At 37.6% G+C, this 22,938-nt stretch overlaps 1 protein-coding gene and 1 pseudogene across 3 annotated transcripts in view; both read right to left on the bottom strand.

The window, feature by feature from the left end:
* Positions 1-22,938, bottom strand: part of PRKDC (protein kinase, DNA-activated, catalytic subunit) — a 270,539-nt gene that overhangs the window by 243,994 nt on the left and 3,607 nt on the right. For all 3 annotated transcript variants that reach the window (XM_074318994.1, XM_074318995.1, XM_074318996.1), the window contains exons 4-9: positions 22,807-22,881; positions 21,965-22,073; positions 21,360-21,472; positions 21,173-21,272; positions 350-405; positions 237-267 (exon numbers count right to left, since the gene is read on the bottom strand). In XM_074318994.1, coding sequence (XP_074175095.1) covers positions 237-267; positions 350-405; positions 21,173-21,272; positions 21,360-21,472; positions 21,965-22,073; positions 22,807-22,881 — 484 coding nt within the window. The remainder of the gene's footprint in view (positions 1-236; positions 268-349; positions 406-21,172; positions 21,273-21,359; positions 21,473-21,964; positions 22,074-22,806; positions 22,882-22,938) is intronic.
* Positions 3,220-4,373, bottom strand: LOC141568644 (developmental pluripotency-associated protein 3-like; annotated as a pseudogene).

The following is a 22,938-nucleotide window of genomic DNA, read 5'->3' as shown; positions in this document are numbered from 1 at the left end:
TTTGTGCTACAAAGTCTCCAAAAGCCTCCCTAAAAATAGCTGCGTGTGACACATCACAGATGTTATCACTTACTTTTTTTTGTTTTTTAGTTAGACAAACAGCTTTATTGCCTCTTCGCCTCTGGCTCAGGGCATGTGAGCCACACTTATGTAACTTTCATTTGTAGTTTAAGCAAATTTACTGACGACATTGATTTAATCTGAAATATTCTACCTCAATAAATAGAGAATCTTACCTAAGGGCACTGCATATCTCTTCAGATCAATCTGTTTAAAAAGAAAACATACCATTAATGTTTGACAATCACAAGTCTCAGCTGCAAAAGAATTAGAATAATACTAATCCCACCTGAGGACGAATGGCCTTTAATGCAAAACCAAAAATCTCCCTTGAAGTCTGGGGATCTGAGAAAGAAAAAAACCCAAAAAGAAGCCTGTTACAAATCATAACAATATCACGTGACTTACAATAGCTTTATTTCAGACAGCTCAACATCTATATTTAACCCCAACAGTCTCTTGTGAATTCAGGAGTAACGTCGTCTATCATTCAGTTCAGCTAGAGAGCTCTAAGGTATTACTGCCACACAATTATTGCTGCAGTAAAATAGGAAGAAAGTCTGGAATAATAAAGATACAAATTTATATTCAACTCATCACTTAAAAGCTCTGTTAGATTCTCTCAGTCTCAGTTTTCTTATCTGTAAAAAAGAGGCATATATACTTTCTTTTAGAGTTGTTTGGAGGATTAAACAAGGCCAAACACATTATTAATCTTTCAATACTCCGAAGCATTTTTTCAACACATAGTATATGCCACATTATGGGAATTACAAATATGAATAAAATATGATCTTTGACCTTAGTAAACTTACTACCTAAAAAGGAAGATAAAACAGGAAACCAACTATAATCTGAGGCTCTTATCCTGGCCTGAATGACATCACAATTACTTACACAAATGTCTCCCATCAGTATTTACTGCAGCTGTCCAGAAATTATGCTTTATTCATCACTGAGTTCTCTGCCCTTCCTTGTAACAGTGACTTGCAAACAGCAGAGGTTAAAGAATTATTTGCTTGATTGCAAGGATCAATATATTTGAAAAAACAGGACACAGAGGCAGAAGGGGTCAGAGAGAGTTTAAGATTAGAGAAACAGCATGTTTGGAGGTTAGTGCCACAAAAGAGATACAAGAAAGCTACTCTGGCATTCAGTACACAGAAAGATTTCTTCTGGCTGTCAGTGTTCCAGACAGGCTTTACAGACAAGGTAACACCTGAGCTGGGCCTAAAAGGATAAGTATTAATTGGGGAAAAGGTCATTCTAATATAAAGTGACAATGTAAATATAGGTGTGCAGACACAAAGATACCAGGCACTTGTCAGTGCATAGTTGGCCTGAAATGAGTGGACTTGGTGGACCCAGTGAAGCCCAGTGATTCAAAGGCCTGAGCTCTCAGTAGAGGGAATGTACAACATCCCAGCTTCATGCCTTTTCCCAGGCTCTGGCCACCCACAGTCCACTCTCCTGTGTCCACCTCTCCTTTCCAATGGAGAGCTCCCCGACACGCATGCTCTTGTATCTATTTTTTCACTGTGGTAAAATACATGTAACAACATTTATAATTTTAACTATGTGCATAATTCAGTACCATTAAACATAGTCACATTATTGTGCGCCACTACCTATACCCAAAACATTTTCATTATCTTCAACAGAAAGGCTGTCCCCATTAAACACTAACTCGCCTCCACACTTTCCCCCAGCCCTTGGTAACCTCTATTCTACTTTCTGTCTCTATGAGTTTGCCTATTCTTGCTACCTCATCGTAAGTGGAATCATATTGTACTTCAGACTTTTTAAAAAATCTCACTTAGCATAATGGCCTCAAGGTTCATCCACGTTGTAGCATGTAACAGTATTTCCTTCTTTAAGGCTGAATAATATGCCATTATACCACAGGTATGTATATACCACATTGTTTACCCATTCATCTGTTGATGGATACTTGGGTTATTTCTACCTCTTAGTTATTGTCGTTGAAAAACATCCAGCCTAAGAGAAAGCTTATAAGAATTTGAGCCAAACTGATGACAATTGCCGGGAAGCAAAATCTCTATGGACTGAGAAAACGTTCCACAAAAATGGCAGTTTGCAGCTTATTTTATACATAGAATCAAAGGAGGAGGGTTACATGAAATCCATTGGTGGTAGATTAAGGGGGTGAGAGAAAGCAAAGTGAGGAAATCTCTGGGATTGGATAAAAGTAAATTGGAGAGATTGGTACTTCTTTCACATAGGTGGGTACAGGACAGTTAATAGTTCACATAGAGATGTTAACCAAGGGACAAGAATAATAATGAAGGATTCTGTACGTTCCTGCTCTGGTCCAGAAAAAGGGATTACTGACATTCCAAGGATGTCATCTTAGGAGCAAAAAGACAATAGGCCCACTAACGGTAAAGATTGACCTTATGATAGAAGCTTCAGGCTAAAGATATGACTTTCCACCATGGCCCACCTTAGTTATGAATTTTTTTATGTTCACGCTATCTTATGTGGTTATTTTCGGTCTCGACCTTGTCAGGTTTAACCTGTGGCCCCTTTTCTGTCCTCACTATTGTGGATAGTGCAAGTTAGGAACACAAGTTCTTGTTTCTATTTTTTTAAACGAACTCAATACACTTCAAATTTTAATACAATCCCCTATACACACATTTATTTGCTACTAAAAACTGAAATAGCACATCAAAAAGTTTGTTACAATTTAAATTTTTTAAAAACCAGAGAATCTAGTAGTTAATGCACCCTGCCTTAAATTATGCTCTAGCCAAACCACCCAATATTTTCTTTTTTACATTCCTTTCACACAAGTTATTTGCTTCTAATTCTTGATGTTGGGTTTCATCTTACAGGCTTCCAAGACACACTGGCAATACTCAAGACCTATTATAAGTACTCTTTTGGGTCAAAATGAAAATGGAACTGAAGTATGTTGAAGTCATTCAAATGTGAACCACATAGATTCCTTGTAAGTTACTGGCTTCAAGGTAGATAAAAAAAGAGATGCAAGAAAAAAGACATCACAGAACTTCTACCATAGGTTATCAAAATATTGGCATATAGTATGTCCTAGCATAAATAGCTTTCCCCAGCTGCTGCATAATGACTCTAAAATTAGTAGCAAGAAAAAAAGTACAAAAATAAGGTTTATGACTAAATCAACTCCATGTCATTATTCTCCATGCTAATGTTATCAGAAGGATCTCTATAACACAGGCAAATGACAGCTACATCTAAATCTTCTGAATCTTGATTCAATCTCAATTTTCCCCTCCTATGGATATTTTCAAAGCAGAGACAGGGTGCAGTATCTAATAGCGTGTAACATCCTTTGCATCCTTTCTTTCCAAGCAATTGCCAATGTTCTTACTCCACATCTCCTCCTGTAGAGTATGCTTTGACCCAGCCCCAGTCCAAGCTCCTGTAAGTTCCTTTCTTTGTCCCGCTATTGTGGTAAACGAGAAGGGAATTTGGTACTAGTGTTCAGAATCAAATTACTAAGGATCTTTGTTAGTATTTCTGAGACAGCTTAAGAGTCAGATGAATCTTCTTCATAGGTCATCTGAGAAGACTCCAGAGTCAATGTTGGATTAAGCTTTTTTGGTGAGTCCATTGGAAGTCTAGTCACAGTTTGAAGCTTCTCTAAGATCCCCCAAAGGGTTCAAGCAGAAAGTGATACTCAAAACTCTCAAATTGCTATAAAGTAACCTGGAAAGAATCGTACAGCACAGAAATAGCAAGTAAACCCCAATTCCAACAAAACGTGGCCAAAGAAAAGAGCTAACCTTCTTCTATTTTTTAAACCCCTTTCTTATGCCTACAACATCTCCTATTGGTTATACCACATTTCTTTGCTTTACTATTTTAAGATTTCTCTAAAGGGTTTTCTGCAGAGGGCCTCTACTTCCTACCTTCCATTCACCTTGTCTTCATCCTACTAACGTTAAACTGCTCTGGCTTGTCCCATGACACTCAACTTGAAGTTGCCCTTGATGAACTGGACCCACTCTGCCACTCTGGTCTCTTCTCATTCAGACCCCTCCCAGAGCAAGGAAGTATCACACTCCCTCTTCCAGTCTCTCTCCTTATATCCTTGCCCTAGTCTCTCTGCACTTGCTCTCTAGTTCATCTTGCTCACACTCACAGCTTTACATACTATTTCTATGCTGAAGACTTCCAAATTTGTATCTTGAAGTCTGATTTCTACTGCGAGAACCAGTCTTTACATATGCAACTGCACACTTACCATCTAAGCTTGGATGTTCCACAGGTTTCAGGTTTCTCCCTGAAACCTGGTCCTCTCCCATCCCCCCAGCTTAATAATCAGTGCACGGACTTCAGTTGCTCACTCCCCCACTCAAGACCAAACTCTCTCAATCCTACACTAATCTTTCACATCCATTAGCAGTTGAGTAGACTTTTATAAAATATCAATTGGCCCACACCTATTCCTTACAGAAAAAAACATCATTCTCCATTCCATTTGGAATGAAATCCCAGTTCAGAAGCTACTCACACACCGACTCCACATCCTATCCAATGTCACCAGGCCCTCTCTGTGCTCTGCTAAGCTCCAGATACACCAGTTCTCTTGAAACCCCCCAACCACTGCATGCTGGCCAGGCTTGAGGCCTGGGTACTTGCTAGTACCTCTGCCTGGGATGCTCTTTCCAGCTGGCTCCGGGCTGTGTGCATTCTCCATCTCTCCATACCCCAATATTCCTATTCACTGTACCAAACTTGTTTGCATAATTGAACCCTGTATCTGTAATAGCTTGTTCATTTGTTTATTGTATGTCTCCTCTATTAGACTGAGTTCATGATGGTAGAAACTTGGTGAGTCTGATCACTGAATCCAATACCTAATCCATCCCTCTTTAGATAGAAGGCACCCAGGAAACACTTATTATGTGAGTGTATTAGTATTTAATGCTTGAAGCCACATTATCATGAAATAACAGAAAAACTATAAATTTTAGCTTCAGACCAAGGCTTAAATCTCACTCGTGCCATTTATTGGTTATATTAGTTTCCTATTGCGGCTGTAACAAACTATCAGAAACGTAGTGGCTTAGAACAACATAAATTTATTACCATACAGTTCTGGAGGTGAGAAATCTGAAATGGGTGTCACTGAGCTAAAATCAAGCTGTCAACAGAGCTGTATTCCTTTCTAGAGGCTTTAGGGCTCTATTTTCCTGCTTCTGGAGGCTGCTCACATTCCTTGGCTCATGGACCCCGTCCATCTTCAAAGCCGGCAATGGCTGGGTGACTCTTTCTCATATTGCATCACCCTTAACATTGCTTCTTCTGCCTCCCTCTTCCATATTTAAGGACCCTTGTGATCATATTGGGCCCACTTGGATAATTTCCGCATCTCAGAGTCAGCTGATTAGCAACCTTAATTCCATCTGCAACCTTGATTTCCATTTGCCATGTAGCCTAACATATTCACAGGTTCTGGGGATTAGAATGAGGACATCTTTGGGAGCCATTATTCTGCCTACAACACTAACTGTGTTACTTTGGGCACGTTAGTTAACTTGCTTTAAGTCTAGTTTTTAATATATAAAACAGAAATATTATTACCTGTCTTAAAGGTTTCTTGCAAAATGTCTTGAATAATCATTAGCACATGGTTATTGAGCAATAAATGCTATTATTTTCCTTAAGCTGTCTATGTTCACCAAATGTCAATTAATACGCCAAGCAAATACAGACAAATAAGCAACATTACCTGCCAGGTAAATTAAAAATATGTCATAGTAAGTGCTGTAACAGAGAATACAGAAACCATAGGAAGTGAGTCAACTCAGGGGAAACATAAAGGCGTTATAAAATGGATGATCTTTGAGCAATAACCTGATGGAGTGGGACGCTGGCAACAGGATATGGGAGAAATAAGAGAGAGGACAAAGGAAAGGAAATCACATAGGAACAAGTCAATATTCTTGGTAGGCAGCAATAAAGAAGGGTGAGTAGAAATATTAAGTTAAAACATGAAATTGCTGTTTTTGCAGGTCAAAAGTCACTGGATATAGGCAGTTTCATAAGTTTGAACCTTATGAAAGCAAGCACACTGGAGGAAGAAAAATTTGGCAACTGTTTGAACAAAATTGGTAAGGAAGAGCAACTACAGATAATGCTTTTTTTTAAAAAGAATGTTTTAGGATTACAAGCTTCATTTGGCTTTTAAAAAGAAATGAATTCATAATACTTATAATGCTATCATAGTTAAATTATCCTAAAAACCTTAAATTTTGAGATACTTCAGTAAAACATTATTGATAGCTATGAAGAAAAGTATATTAAACAGAATTGTAAATTGACAGGCAAGAATCTGCATCCTAAGAATTACAAAACACTGATGAAAAAAAACACCTAAACAAATAGATATACTCTGTTCACAGATTGGAAAACTCAACATAGTAAAGATGTCAATTGTCCCCAAACTGAAATACAAGTTTAATGCAATTATCATCAAAATCAAAGCAAGATTTTGCGTAGAGTGACGTCATAGGAATGGCGACAGCCAGGTGGTCTTCTTGAGATCTCCTCCGGAACTTACCACAAATTGAACATCTATAACCCATCAAAGAACTCTCTGCTCATCACACAGAACAGCTAAGAGACTCCTATGAGGATTACTTGAAGGTGGGCAAATTGGGCTAGCAGGGGAAGAGGGAAGGGAGCAGAGTGGAGACGCTGCCCGCATGGGCAGCTGCAGAAACGCAGGGGATCCCAGGACACACAGAGACCACAAGAGCCAGGAGGTGGGGGCTCTTTCCCTGCGTCCCACAGCTGATCTCTCCTGCCTACAGCTGATCTCTCCTGCCAAGAGAGAAGCATATCCAGCATTTGAGGCAGTAACCTCAGCTGAGACCTCCAGCTGAGCACTAGATCAGACAAAGGACCTAAACACCATACCTGGGCCCCTCCCCCCACTCTCCCAATCCTACCCCCATCCTTCTAGAGACTCAAGTTGGTCTCTGAACTGAGGAGAAGTGTCAGATTACAGAGCAGCAGTAGGGCTCAGGATCTGGGAAGACCCGGCTTGCAGCTCCCAAAGAAGAGGCTGGGAAAAGTATGACACTGCTGGATTGAGAGAGAGAAGACCCCTCCATCCCCAGCCCCCACCTTTTCTGGCCTAAGGCAGGGCAATTACAACTGCAGCGACACTCCTAGGGGTCAGCAGTACGCAGCAGACTTAGATTTGGGCTTTCAGCAGCTCAGAAATCGCCTACCCTCAAAACACACACACACACACACACACACACACACACACACACCCCCTGGGGCTTTCAGCAGCTCAGAAATCTCCTGCCCTCAAAACACACACACACACACACACACACACACACACACACACACACAGGGGCTTTCAGCAGCTCAGAAATCTCCTGCCCTCAAAACACACACACACACATGGAAAAAGTGCCATAAGATTCAGGACACCTGGGCACAGGGCTGGCTGTGTTACTCTCAGAGAACATTCTGTACATGCAAGAGCAGAAACTGCACTGACTTTGTAAAAACTACCATCCAGACCCCACAGCCCCACTCATCTAGAACTGCAGTCCCAGGGTCACTCTGGGCACCAGGTGACCGGCTCTGCCTGCACAACACGCAGAGGACTCTTTGGTACAGCAGAGAACAACCTGGAGATTACTTGGTGGGCTTAAGCCAAGACTAGCGCTGCTTCTTTTATTTTGTTTTTGCATTTCTCATATTTTTGCCTGTGTGGAGTGTCGGTTATCGGTTGTTTTACATGTGAGTATATTTGGTTTATTCTTTGTTGTTCTTGTTGTTGTGCATGGTGAGTTGCTTTGTTCTGAAATTGCCCTACACCAGGGCCCAGTTCAAGAGGCACAAGATTCAACACACCAAGAGGCCAACTCCAGAACAAACCAGAGTATTACTGGATTTGACCTACATGTGACACACCCAGAGGGAATTCTCTACAGGCACAAGAGCTAACAGGGGCCAAGCCTCATTTGAGCAGTCAACCCTCACATAGCAGATCATCCACTGTGGGCAAAGCCAAGTCTCACCACTAGTCAGCCTAGGAGTCAATCCCAGCTACTGACAAGCCAAAAGCAACTAAAGATCAACTTTAACAGGACAAAATACACAACACAAAAGTCACCTTTGGAGCAGAGCACATTCACAGGAGAAGAAGGAACTGGTGCAAGTCAAATATAAAAGACACATACTACATAAGATAACCCAGCAAAAACCATGAACCCTAGGGATCTACCTAATACATCGAAGCAAACACAGAGAGTCAACCAGAATGGGGAAACAAAGAAACATGTCCCAAATAAAACAACAAAAGAAACCTCCAGAACTGGACCCAAATAAAACAGAGATAAACGAACTGTCAGAGACAGAGTTCCAAACACTGATGATAAGAATGTTTATGGAACTTAGTGACGACATAAAGTAGGATAGAGAAATCATAATGAATAACCTGTTAGAACTAAAGAACACAGTTACAGAAATAAAGAACTCACTTGAAGGAATTAACAGCAGGTTAGATGAAGCAGAGGATCGAATCAGCGACTTAGAAGACAAGTTAGCAGAGATCACCCAAACAGAACAACAGAAAGAAAAAAGAATAAAAAACAATGAAGATGGTTTAAGAGACCTGTGGGATAACATCAAGCGCAACAACATGTGCATCATAGGAATACCAGAAGGGGAAGAGAGGAAGCAAGGGATTGAGAACATATTTGAAGTGATAATGTCTGAAAACTTCCCTAGCCTGGTGAATAAAACCGACATACAAGCCCAGGAAGTGCAGAGAGTTCCAAGCAGGATAAACCCAAACAGGTCCACAGCAAGACACATAACAGTTACATTGTTTGTGGGAAACGAGTAAACTCATCACATCGCCTCTAGTTGGAACCGGCAAAAATTTTGCAAAGTAAATAAATAGAGACCTCTTTTTAAACTAAAACACTGAAAGTTTCATAGAAAAATATCAAATAGATCGAAAGATATGAATATTTTACGGAAAGTCTAATTTTGGCGAGAAAATGTCAAAAAAGCCCTGTGTTACGACGCGATTTGGCGGGAAAATGCCCACTTACAAAGTGTTAAAATGGCAACAGTTAAAGACACAGAGAGAATCCTAAAAGCAGGAAGAGAAAGACAGTGGTTTACATAAAAGGGAACTCTTATAAGACTATCAAATGACTTTTCTACAGAAACTTTGCAGGCCAGAAGGGAGTGGCAGGAGGTACTTAAAATGATGGAAAACAAAGGCCCTACAACCCAGGTTGCTTTATCCATCAGGTCTATCTTTTAAAATTGAAGGAGAGATACAGAGCTTCCCATAAAAGAATAAGCTAAAGATATTTATTACTACCAAGCCAGCATTGCAGGAAATATTAAAAGGGCTTCTGGAAACAGAAGATGAAAACAATCGAACAACAAACTTTAAAAAATTGGAATAACTATGTACCTATCAATACTCACTTTAAATGTAAACAGATTAAGTGCTCCAATCTAAAGACACAGGGTGGCTGAGTGGATAAGAAAGCAAGACCCTTGTATACAAGAGACTCGCCTCAGATCAAAAGACACACACAGGCTGAAAGTGAAGGGTTGGAGTAAGATATTTCATACAAATAGAAATGAGAAAAAAGCTGGAGTTGCAATACTTATATCTGACAAAATAGATTTTAAAATGAAGAATACATTAAAAGACAAAGACGGGCACTATATAATAATAAAGGGATCGATCCAACAAGAAGACATAACCTTAGTAAACACATCTATGCACCCAACATAGGAGCACCTAAATATATAAAACAGATATTGACTGACATAAAGACAGAGATCAACAGTAATACTATCATAGTAGGGACCTCAACACACCTCTAACAACCAGGGACAGGTCTTCTAGACAGAAAATCAATATGGAAACAATGGCCTTAAATGATACATTGGACCACTTGGATTTAATCGATATTTTCAGAGCATTTCACCCCAAAGCTGCAGAATACATGTTCTTCTCAAGTGCACATGGGACATGTTCCAAGACAGACCACATGTTAGGCCACAAAACAAGCCTTGATACATTTAAGAAAATTGAAATCATACCAATTGTCTTCTCTGACCACAGTGCTATGAAATTAGAAATCAACTACAGGAAAAAAACTGTAATATAGACAAATTCATGGAGGCTGAATAACATGTTACTAAATAATGAATGGGTCAAGCAGGAGATCAAGGAAGAAATCAAAAGATATCTCGAGACAAACGAAAATGAAAACACGATGACCCAAAATCTATAGGATGCAGAAAGCAGTCTAAAGACAGAAATTCATAGCATTGCAGGCCTACCTGAAGACAGAAGAAAAATCACTAATCAACAGTTTATCTTCACACTTAAAGGATCTGGAAAAAGAACAGCAAAATAAGCCCAAAGGGAGTACAAGGAAGGAGATAATAAAGATCAGAGCAGAAATAAATGAAATAGAAACCAAAAAACAATACAAAAGATCAATGAATCCAAGAGTTGGTTTTTAGAGAAGATAAACAAAATAGACAAACCTTAAGCCAGACTCATTAAAAAAAAGAGAAAGAGAACCAAATTAATAAAATCAGAAATGAAAGAGGAAAAGTGACAACAGACACCACAGAAATACAAAAAAATGTAAGAAATTACTACGAACAACTTTATGCCAACGAATTAGACAATCTGGAAGAAATGGACAATATTCTAGAAGCACACAACCTTCCAAGGCTAACTCAAGAAGAAACGGAAAACCTGAATAGACTGATTACCACCAGGGAAACTGAATCAGTAATCAACAAGCTCCCAACAAAAAAAGCCCTGGACCAGATGGCTTTCCAGGTGGATTTTACAAAACATTCAAAGAAGAATTATCACCTATTCTCTTCAAGCTCCTCCAAAAAATTCAGAAGGAGGGAAGGCTCCCAAACACTTTTTAGGAGGCCACTATAACCCTGATCCCAATATCAGACAAAGACACTACAATAAAAGAAAACTACAGGCTGATATCTCTAATGAACATAGATGCAAAAGTCCTCAACAAAATATTAGTGAACAGAATTCAGCAATACATTAAAAAGATCATACACCATGATCAAGTGGGATTCATTCCTGGTATGCAAGGGTGGTTCAACATCCGCAAATCAATTAATGTGATATACCACATTTACAACATGAAAAATAAAAATCATATGAGCATATCAATAGATGGAGAAAAAGCATTTGATACAATCCAGCAGCCATTTATGATAAAAACTCTTAAGAAAGTGGGAATATAGGGACCATATCTCAACATAATAAAGGCCATATATGATAAGCCCACAGCTAACATCATACTCAATGGGGAAAAGCTAAAACTTGTTCCTTAAGATCAGGAACAAGGCAAGGTTGTCCACTTTCTCCACTTCTATTCAACATAGTGCTGGAAGTTCTAGCCACAGCAATCAGACAAGAAAAAGAAATAAAAGGCATCCAAATTGGTAAGGAGGAAGTAAAATTGTCATTATATGCAGATGACATGATACTATATATAGAGAACCCTAAAGACTCCACCAAGAAACTATTAGAGCTGATAAATGAATTTAGTAAAGTAGCAGGATACAAAATTAATATTCAGAAATCAGTTGCATTTGTATATACCAATAATAAAATATCAGAAGGAGAAATTAAGAAAACAATCCCATTTACAATTGCTTCAAAGACTATAAAATATCTGGGAATAAATTTAACCAAAGAAGTAAAAGATCTGTACTCAGAAAATTATAAGACACTGAAGAGAGAAACGAAAGAAGATACAAATAGATGGAAACACATACTAGGCTCATGGATAGGAACAATTAATATAGCTAAACTGTCCATACTGCCTAAAGTAATATACAGATTTAACACAATTCCTATCAAACTATCACGGACATTTTTCACAGAAATAGAACATATAATCCTAAAATTCATATGGAACCATAAAAGACCCTGGGTAGCCTCGGCAATCAAGAGAAATAAGAACAAAGTGGCAGTTATAACGATACCTGACATCAAATTGTACTACAAGGCTACAGTAATCAAAACAGCATGGTACCGCCATAAAAACAGACACATAGATTAATGGAGCAGAATAGAGAGTCCAGAAATAAATCCTTGCCTATATTGTCATTTAATCTACGACAATGGAAGCAAGAATTTACGGTGGGGTAATGACAGTCTATTCAATAAATGGTGCTGGAAAACCTGAATAGACACATGCAAAAAAATGAAATGGACCACCTCCTTACACCATATACATAAATAAAAGGGACTACAAACCTTTTTCACAGTGAAGGAAACCATCAATAAAACAAAAAGGGATCCTACCTAATGGGAGAAGATATTTGCCAAGGATATATCCAACAAGGGGTTAATATCCCAAATTTATAAAAAATTCACGCAACTCAACTACAAAAAAACAAATAACGCAATTAAAAAATGGGCAGAGGACATGAAGAGACATTTTTCTAAAAAGGACATACAGATGGCAGACATGAAAAAATGCGCAACCTCACTAATCATTAGAGAAATGTAAATAAAAACCACAGTGAGATACTACCTCACCCCAGTGAATAAATCAACAATAAATCAACAAACTACAAGTGCTGGCAAGGATGCGGAGAAAAGAGAACCCTTGTGCACTGTTGGTGGGATTGCAGATTCATGCAGCCACTATGGAAAACAGTATGGAGGTATCTCAAAAACCTGAAAATGAAACTACGTTATGACCCAGCAATTCCATTCCTAGGTTCTATCTGGAGAAATCCAAAACTCTAATTCAAAAAAATGTATGCACCCCTATGTTTCTGCAGCACTATACACAATAGCCAAGACATGGAAACAACTGAAATGCCCATAGGTAGATGAATAGATTAAGAAACTGTGGTACATTTATACAATGGAGTATTAAGCAGCCATAGAGAAAAAAGAAATCTTACCATTTGCAACAATATGGATGGATCTAGAAAACACTATGTTACGTAAAATAAGTCAGACAGAGAAAAACAAACACCATATGATTTCACATATAGGTGGAATGTAAAGAAAAGAATAAATGAATGAACTAATCAGAAACAGTCTCAGAGACATAGAGGAAAAACTGAGGGTTGCTAGATGGGAGGAGGGGTGGGGATACAGGGGAAGGTGAGGGTATTAGAAAGCACAGTCGTTAACCACAAGATTGCTATGGGGATACAAAAGTCAATTTGGGGAATGAAATCAATAATGTTGTATAGATTTTGTAGGGTATCCGATGGACACTTGTCTCATTAGGGAGACCACCTCAGGGATGATGTAGATGCCTGATCACTGCACTGTACACCTGAAGCTGAAGCTGAATAATAATGAATGTCAACTACAATTTATACATATGTATATGTACATGTATATATATATATATATATATATATATATTTATGTGTGCGTGTGTGCACGTCTGTGTGTGTGTGTGTGTGTGTGTGTGTGTGTGTGTATATATATATATATATATATATACATACATACAGTTACAAGAAGCGGATTACAGCATTAGGAATAGAAACAGTGGAAATGTAATGGTTGCGTGCGATCAGAGGGGTAGTGGATGGGGGCAGGGGGTTGTCACCATATAAGGGATATAAACGATAAATCTCTATCACATTGCTTTGTCCATTTGTGCACCTGAAACTAATAAAAGAAATGTTAAAAAAAAAAAGTGATTTTTCGTAGATGCAAATTTATTCTAAAATTTATACAGATAAGCACAGGTCTTATAATACTAAAATGATTCTAAAAACAAGACAACAATGGGAGGACTTTATTCAGCATTAATGCTTACTACATAGTTAACAGCACAAAGACAATGGTGTTGGCAGGGGCATAGCTACATACACCAAAGGAATAGAACAGAGAACTCAGAAACAGGTCCACGCAAAGGCACAAAAACAATTCAGCAGTGACTTGGCAATAATTTCATAGATATGACACCAAAAGCACAAGCAACAAGAGAAAAAAATATATATACTAGACTTCATCAAAATGAACAACTTTTGCATATCAAAGGACACAATAAACAGAGTGAAAAGGCAACCCATGCAATGGGAGAAACTAATTGCAAATGATGCATCTAATAAGGAATTTATATCAGAATATACAAAAAACTCCTACAACAAAAAGTCAAACATTCCGATTAAAACATAGGCAAAGGGATTGAAAAGATATTTCTCCAACAAAAATATATAAATAACCAATAATCCATGAAATGACACTCAAAATTACTAGTCATAAAGGAAAAGCAAATCAAAACAAAAGTTTAGATTCCACTTCATTCCCACTACTATGGTTATTATCAAAAAACAGAAAATAGGACAAAGAGGGTCCAAAATGGCGGATTAGGTAAACGCTATGCCTACTGCATCCCAGGTTCACACCAAAATTACAAATAAGTTAAAGAATCAACTTCAAAAATCATCTGAAGACTAGCTGAACAGAACACCTATAACTAAGGATATAAAGAGGCCACACTGAGACTGGTAGAAGGGGCAGAAACATGAAATGGGTTGACCCAAATAGACAGACAGTGGTTGAACACTGGAGGGACACCTCAGTGGCAGAGATCCCCCTGTAAGGCAGAGGGGTCCCATCCCCACACCGCAATCCCCAGCCCAGGGTACCTGTGCCAAGAAGAGGAGTTCCCATAACATCTGGCAATGAAAATCAGCGAGGATTCTGTCTGCACATGCCAGTGAGACGGACACCTTCTTGAAGGGTCTGCACACAGATTCATTTGCTTACAAACATTTACCTGGTCTCCGGTAAAGGGGTGGCACCTCGAGAGGCACCAGAGACATATGGGGAAAGGCTGAGTTGTGTGGATTCAGAGGGAAAGCTGGAGAGACAGCAGCCATTATCTTTGTGTGGAGCCAGACACACGTGTAGCCTACAGAAAGGCGCCATCTTTCCTATGTTGAACACTTCCCCAAAGGGCAAAATAGGAGACCACACTGGTCTGGTAAAATCCATGCATGCACATCACCTTGGTTATACCCCAGGTACCCAACCCACAGAACCAGTACTGCATCACCCAGTGCACTCAGCTAGAGTGAATGGCCCCATGCCACAAGCTGTGGAAGCCTTTTACAGCAGTGGACAGCCCACACCAGACCAGGGAACTTTTGGTGGTGGAGAGTGAGCAACAACCTGCTTCACAGCCTCTCCTGGGAAACTCTCAGAGACCTGTGAGCCCGAGGCAAGCAGTGGCTCGCTGAGGTGTCCTCAGAATGTTTTGAGTAGTCACAGGTCAGGCACTGCCCCAAAATAAGCAGTGGCAAGTGAATCTGCATTAAACTTGTAAAAAGCACAGGCCACACATCGTGACTCCCTGAGACCCAGCCCAGTTAGTGATGTATCACCAAAGGCACTCTCAACACCAGATCAACCAATCTGGCCTGCACACCTAAGGAAGCTCTTTCAATGGCTGCTTCTTACAGGCAGCCCCCAGATAGCAGTAAGCCTAGAAGGCCATGGGCCTTTTGCTAAGCTGCCCCAGGCCCAACACTGGTGGCAGCTGGCCTCGGCTCACAGCGGGTCCACCCCAAAGACCTCCAGGCCCAGCACAGGCCGCAGCCAACCACATATTGCTTTGTGACTTCTACCAGGTAGCTGCAGGTCAGTAACAGGCAAGGCTGAAATTGGCCTGCACGGGAGTCCCTCCTGAGACACCAGAACAACACATCCATAGGCCAGCTTCAGACCACATCAGAGCACTACCTGGTGAGCCCAACAAGCGGCACATCCAAAAGGTGGTCTCAACAGGCAAAAGAGCCTGCAGGGGAGAATCCACTTCTGATGGATCAGCCCACACACAGCAGCTCATATATTGTGGGAGTAGCCAATCATCACAATCAGTCAATATGGGAGTCAATCCCACCCACTGACACGCCTAAAGCAATCAATGCTCCACTACAACAAGAGAACACACATAGCACACTCAAGAGACACTCCTGGAACACACGCACAATAGACAGGAAGATTGCACCATCAGACCACACAGAACACATACTACGTAAGACAACACAGCAAAGACTGAGAGACATAGGAGATCAACCTAATATACAGAAGCAAACACAAAGAGGCAGCCAGAATGAGGGAACAAAGAATCATCATGTCCCAAATAAAAGAACAGGAAAAAACTCGAGGTATAGATCTTAATAAAATGGAGGCAACCTACCTACCAAAGACACTTTAAAACACTGGTTATAAGAATGCTTAAGGAATTTAGAGAGAATTCAACAAAGATCAAGCATAAAGAAGGACAGAGAAACCATTTAAAAAAGGTCAGAAACAAACAATACCTGACTCAACAGCAAAGACAAATAATCCAATTAAAAAATGGGTAGAGGTCCGAACACACACTTCTCCCAAGAAGACATACAAATGACCAACAGATATATGAAAAATGCTTAACTTCACTAGCTATTATGTAAATGCAAATCAAAACCACAATGAGCTATCACCTCACACCTGTTAGAATGGCTATCATCAACAAGACAAATAATGGCAAGTGTTGTAGAGACTAAGGAAAAAAAGAACCCTCATATACTATTGGTGGGAATGTAAACTGGTACGGCCGCTATGGAACACAGTATGTAGGTTCGACAAAAAATTAAGAATAGAATTACCATATGACTCAGCAATCCTTCCTTGGTGTCTACCCAAAAAATCTGAAAACACTGATCCATAAAGATGAATGTACTCTGATGTTCATTGCAGCATTATTGACAGAGGCCAAGACATGGAAACAACCAAAGTGTCCTTTGATAGAAGATTGGATAAAGATGTGGTATATATACACAATGGAATATTACTCTGCTCTAAGATGAAATACTGCCATTTGCAACAACATAGATGGATCTTGAGATTACTATGCTAAGCAAAATAAGTCAGATAGAAAAAATTGAGAACCATATGACTTCACTCATATGTGGGATATAAAACTGAAAGCAACAAAGGAACAAGACAAAGAAACAAAAATTCATAGACACAGACAACTGTTTAGTGGTTACCAGAGGGCAAGGGGAAGAGGGATGGTAAAAGAGGGTAAAGGGGGTCAAATATATGGTTATGAAAGAAGAACTTACTCTGGGTGGTGAGCACACAATGTGATATATAGACGATGTATTATAGAATTGTACACTTGAAATCTATGTAATTTTACTAACCATTGTCACCCTGATAAATTTAATCTAAAAAAAAAAAAAAGGAAATTTTCAAAATCAGTAATCTAAGATTCCATTTAGAAAAAAAAACTAAAAACAGAGCAAATGAAACCCAAAGTAAGCAGGGGGGGAAAAAGAATATCTGAAATGAAGACTACACTAGAAGGAACCAATAGCTGATTTGATTAAGCAGAGGATCAAATCAGTGAATTAGAAGACAACACAGCAGAAAACACCCAATTGGAACAACAAAAAAGAATAAACAAAAAAAACAAAAACAAAACGAAAATAGTTTAAAGGATCTTTAGGACAACACGATTTATATTGTAAGAGTGACAACATTTATATTGTAGGAGTACCAGAAGGAGAAGAGAGAGAGCAAGGGATCAAGAACCTATTTGAAGAAATAATATATTAAAAACTCTTACCAAAGAGGGAATAGAGGGGACATATCTCAACATAATAAAGGCCATATATGACAAACCCACAGTTAATATCATACTCAATGGGGAAAAGCTAAAAGCATTTTCCTTTAGATCAGTAACAAGACAAAGATGCCCACTTTCACCACTTTTATTCAATATAGTACTGGAAGTCCCAGCCACAAAATCAGACAAGAAAAACATAAATAAATGAAAGGCATCCAAATGGGGGAAAAAAAGAAGTAAAATTGTCATTATTTGCAGATGACATACTATATAGAGAGAACACCAAAGATTCCACCAAAACACTATTAGAACTGATAAATGAATTTAATAAAGTAGCAAGATACAAAATTAATATCCAGAAATTTGTTGCAGTTTTATACACCAATAACAAAAACAGAAAAAGAAATTTTAAAAAAATCCCATTTACAATTGCATCAAAAAAATAATAAATTTAATCAAGGAAGTAAAAGAACCATACTTAGAAAATTATAAGACACTGAATAAGAAATTAAAGACAGAAATAAATGGAAATATATACTATGATCATGGATAGGAAGACAATATAGTTAAAATATCCATACTTCCCAATGCAATCTATAGACTCAATGCTATCCCTACAAAATGCCAATGACATTTTTCACAGAACTAGAACAAATAATCCTAAAATTTATATGAAACTGTGAAAGACCCCAAACAGCCATGGCAATTCTGCAAAAGAAGAAGTTGGAGTTATCACGCTACCTGATATGAAATTACACTACAAGGCCATAGTAATCAAAACAGGATAGTATTGTCATAAAAACAGACACATAGATCAACGGTACAGAAAACAAAGCCCAGAAATAAATCCATGTATATATGGTCACCTAATCTATGACAAAGGAAGCAAAAGTTTACACTGGGGTAAAGACAACAGTCTATTCAATAAATGGTGCTGGGAAAACTGGACAGACACATAAAAATATAAATGAAACTAGACAACATTCTTACGTCATATACGAGAATAAACTCAAAATGGATTAAAAACTTAAACTTAAGCGCTGAAAACATAAAACTCCTAGAAGAAAACATAGAAAATAAACTCTCAGACATTTCTCTGAGTAGTGTTTTTACCAATATATCTCCTTGGGCAAGGGAAGTAAAATAAAAAATAAATAAATCGGACTACAAACCTTTTTCACAGGAAAGGAAACCATCAACAAAACAAAAAGACATCCTACTGAATGGGAGAACATATTTGCCAATGATACATCTGATAAGGGTTTAATATCCAAAATCAATGTTAAAAAAAACAAAAACATAACAAAAATCACAAACTATCCAATTAAAAAATCGGCAGATGACCTAACTAGACATTTTTCTCCTGACACACAGATGGTCAATGGACACCTGAAAAGATGCTCAATGTCACTAATCATTAGAGAAATACAAATAAAAACCATAATGAGATATTACCTCCCACCTGTCAGGATGCCTACCATCAATAAATCAATAAACAAGTGTTGGTGAGGATGTGGGAAAAAGGGAACCCCTGTGCACCTTTGGTGGGAATGCAAATTGGTGCAGCCACTATGGAAAACAATATAGAGGGCCTCAAAAAATTGAAAATACAGCTACCTAATGACCCAGCAATTCCACTTCTTTATGCAAAGAAATCCAAAATAGTAATTGAAAAAAATATATGCACCCCTATGTTTACTGCAGCGCTGTTCACAATAGCCAATATATAGAAACAACCAAAATTCCCACCAATAGATGACTGGATAAAGAAATACTGGTACATTTACAAAATGGAGTATTACTCTGCTATAAAACAGAATGAAATCTTACCATTTGCAACAACTGGGATGGACAAAGAGAATTTTATGCTAAGTGAAATAAGTCAGACTGAGAAAGACAAATACCATGTCACTTATATGTGTAATATAAAGAACATTATAAACAAATGAAAAAACAGACATAGACTCATAGATACAGACAACTGATGGTTGCTAAATAGGAGGGATTTCAGGGATGGGTGAGAAAGTTGAAGGGATTAGACAGTATAAATGTGTATTCACAAAATAGTCACAGGGATGTGAAATCCAGTATGGGAAACATAGTCAACAATGTTGTAAAAACTATGTATGGTGTCAGATGTGTACTAGACTTATCGCAGGAATCACTTAAAAATTATATAAATTTGTAATTTATATAATTTATACAACTACTGTGCCGTATACCTGAAACCTATAAAAGAATATTGAATGTTAACTTAAAAAAAAAAATATATATATATATATATATATATATATATATATATACACATATATATACTCACACACACATACATACATACATATATATACTCACACACACATACATACACACATATACCCATACAGTCACGGGATGTAAAGTCCAGCATAGGGAGTATAGTAACTAGTACTTTAATTACTTAAGGTGTCAAATGGGTAGTAGACTAGTTGGTGTTATCACCCTGTGGGGTGTGTAAATATCTAATCACTTATGTTGTTTTGTATAACTATAACTGAAACTAACTAAATAAAAAATAAAAAAATAAAAAAACAGAAAATAACCTGTACTGGTGAGGATGTGGAGAAATTAGAACCCTCGTGCATTGCTGGTGGGAATGCAAAACAGTATAGCTCCTGTGGAAAACAGGCAACTCCTCAAAAAATTCAATATAGAATTACCAAATGATTAAGCAATCCAACTTCTGCATATATACTCCCCCCAAAAAGAAAGTAGGGACTGCAACAGATATCTGCACGCCCAATTTCCAGCAGCATTATTCACAACAGTCAAAAAGAAGCAACCCAAGTGTCCACTGATGTATGAATGGATAAACAAAATGTAGTATGGTCATACAATGGAATATTATTCAGCCTAAAAACGGAAAGAAATTCTGACACACATTACAACATAGATGAACCTTAAAACATTATGCTAAGTGAAATTACATAGAAAATTACATGTTATGAGTCTGTTTTTATAACCTTGAAATGACAAAATTCGAGATAGAAATAGATTGGTAGTAACTGCAGGAGGAGCGGGAGAAAGAGAGGTGAATGTGGCTATAAAAGGTTAGCAGGAAGGATCCTTGTGGTGATGGACTATTCACTATCTTGACTGTGGTGGTGCATACAGAGATCTACACATGATAAAACTGCACAGAACTAAATACACACACATAAATGTATGCATAAAAACCTAGCAAAATCTGAATCAGATCGGTAGATTTTATCAATGTCAATATCCTGGTTGTGCTATATCACCAGCAGAAAATGGATAAAGGACATATGTAATCTCTCTATATTATGTCTCACAACTGTATATGAGTCCAAAATTGGCTTAATAGTTCGAACAATAAACATGCAATTCATTTAGAGCTATAGTTTTTGAATAAAAAAAGAAAATCAAGTGGAATCAAGCAATACCTTCTTCCATGGATTTAGTAAAGTTACACATAAGTGATGACAATCCCTTTAGACATCCTGCCACAACAGGTAGTTTGGGCTCTCTTACTGTTGATGTCATCTAAAAGGTAAGTTTTATGAAGTTACCATTAAAAAAGAAAAATACAACCAAATCTATGGAAACATAGTATCATAAAGTATATCATACCTGGGTCTTAAGTTCACCCAGAAAAGCCCGGAACAGTTTTTCCGAATTATCTATCATCTCAGTAGGATGAACTTCCCCTAATACTCCTAGGAGCTCATATATTTTTTCTAAAACTGAAAAATAAGTGTTAAATAAATAAAGGCCTAAAATTACATTTAAATAAATTAAATAAACAAAAAAATGCATAAATAGGAAAATGAACACATGAAACTAATATAAAAATAAAATTAAAATTAAAAACAAAGAAAAGGAGAGGATGTTTAGTTCAAAAGTAATTTCACAATAAAACATACAAAATATCTAGTTTTATACACTGTAACCTTTCTTGATAACTTTTATGAAAATCTAGTATTATAAACTAAATTATACTTGACATGTGGTATGAGATTTATATTTAAAGAAATTATTTTGTAAACATTAAAATTTTTGGAAGCAGAAGTCATCACACATTGTTTTTGTTTGGTTTCATTTTGGCTTATTTTCAGCAAAAAGGATTCATCTGTAAAACATAAATACCTTGGTAAAGAAAAACATGTTTCACATTGGTAATTTGTTTAACGTTAATTTGTTAAAATATTTTAAAATAACATTTAAATGCATCTCACCTGTATCTGGTATTCTTGTTTTCAATGCAAGCTCTTCATAGAATTTGCTAAATAATTCTCCAACTCTAAATTCATCCATGAGTCTAGAACTTCTCAAAAGTTGAAGTAACTAAAAGAATACAAATTATCATTGTCTAAAGAGAAAAATAATGAAAAGGCATTATCTACCTAAGTGATTCTGTATATAGCAATATTCCAGAATCATGTGTCTCTAGGGGATTTATGCTTGGTGTTTCAGGACTCTTATCTAGCCCAATTATTTGGGAGGTAGACGGTAAGGTGGGTGGTGGGAGAAAACAGGGGTTATGAAGGGGAAGAGGTTGTAAACTTAATTTTACTTTCCCAAGAAACCAATAACATGAGTAGAACAATTCTCTTGGATGCGCTTAAGATAAGGACCAACAAGACCCAAAGGAATTCTAAAACAGAGATGCAGCTAAGAGAGAGATACAGGTAAGAGTGAATCCCAGTGACCACTTAAATAAAACATACAGAGCCATGCCCGTAGTAAGGTTTTAAAAAAAAATCTCAGAGACATAATGAGGTGAATTTTGGCAATTCTCAGTAATTTTAAGAGTAAGGGTAATGAGACTAAGGAGGAGCAGTAAATTTCTTAGTTATTTTTCCCCTTCATTCCCTTTACAACCCAAAATTCTTCATTTGCTACCCAGAAGACTCTGAAAGCAAAATACCAAAGTATTGTTAGGTGATGATTGGAAAATGTGCGTCTTATCCACACATTCATGTGATTAGAGCCTATCATCCAATATCTCTCAACCCAAAATTCCCATTTTGTTTTTTTAAGTTATGTTTAATATATGTACTTAGAAATATTAAATTACCTTAATAAGAAGGTCTAGGGCCGGAATTTTACATTTAGCAGTTTTATCTTTTGTGTAAACACTGGTACAAGTATTCTAGATTTTAAAAGAAAACATACCAAAATCATCAATGAGATTTTAGTTCTTATAACT

The sequence above is a fragment of the Rhinolophus sinicus genome, linkage group LG14, assembly GCF_036562045.2.
Source record: "Rhinolophus sinicus isolate RSC01 linkage group LG14, ASM3656204v1, whole genome shotgun sequence".
Classification (NCBI taxonomy): domain Eukaryota; kingdom Metazoa; phylum Chordata; class Mammalia; order Chiroptera; family Rhinolophidae; genus Rhinolophus; species Rhinolophus sinicus.
This window is presented reverse-complemented; position numbering and strand designations above follow the sequence as displayed.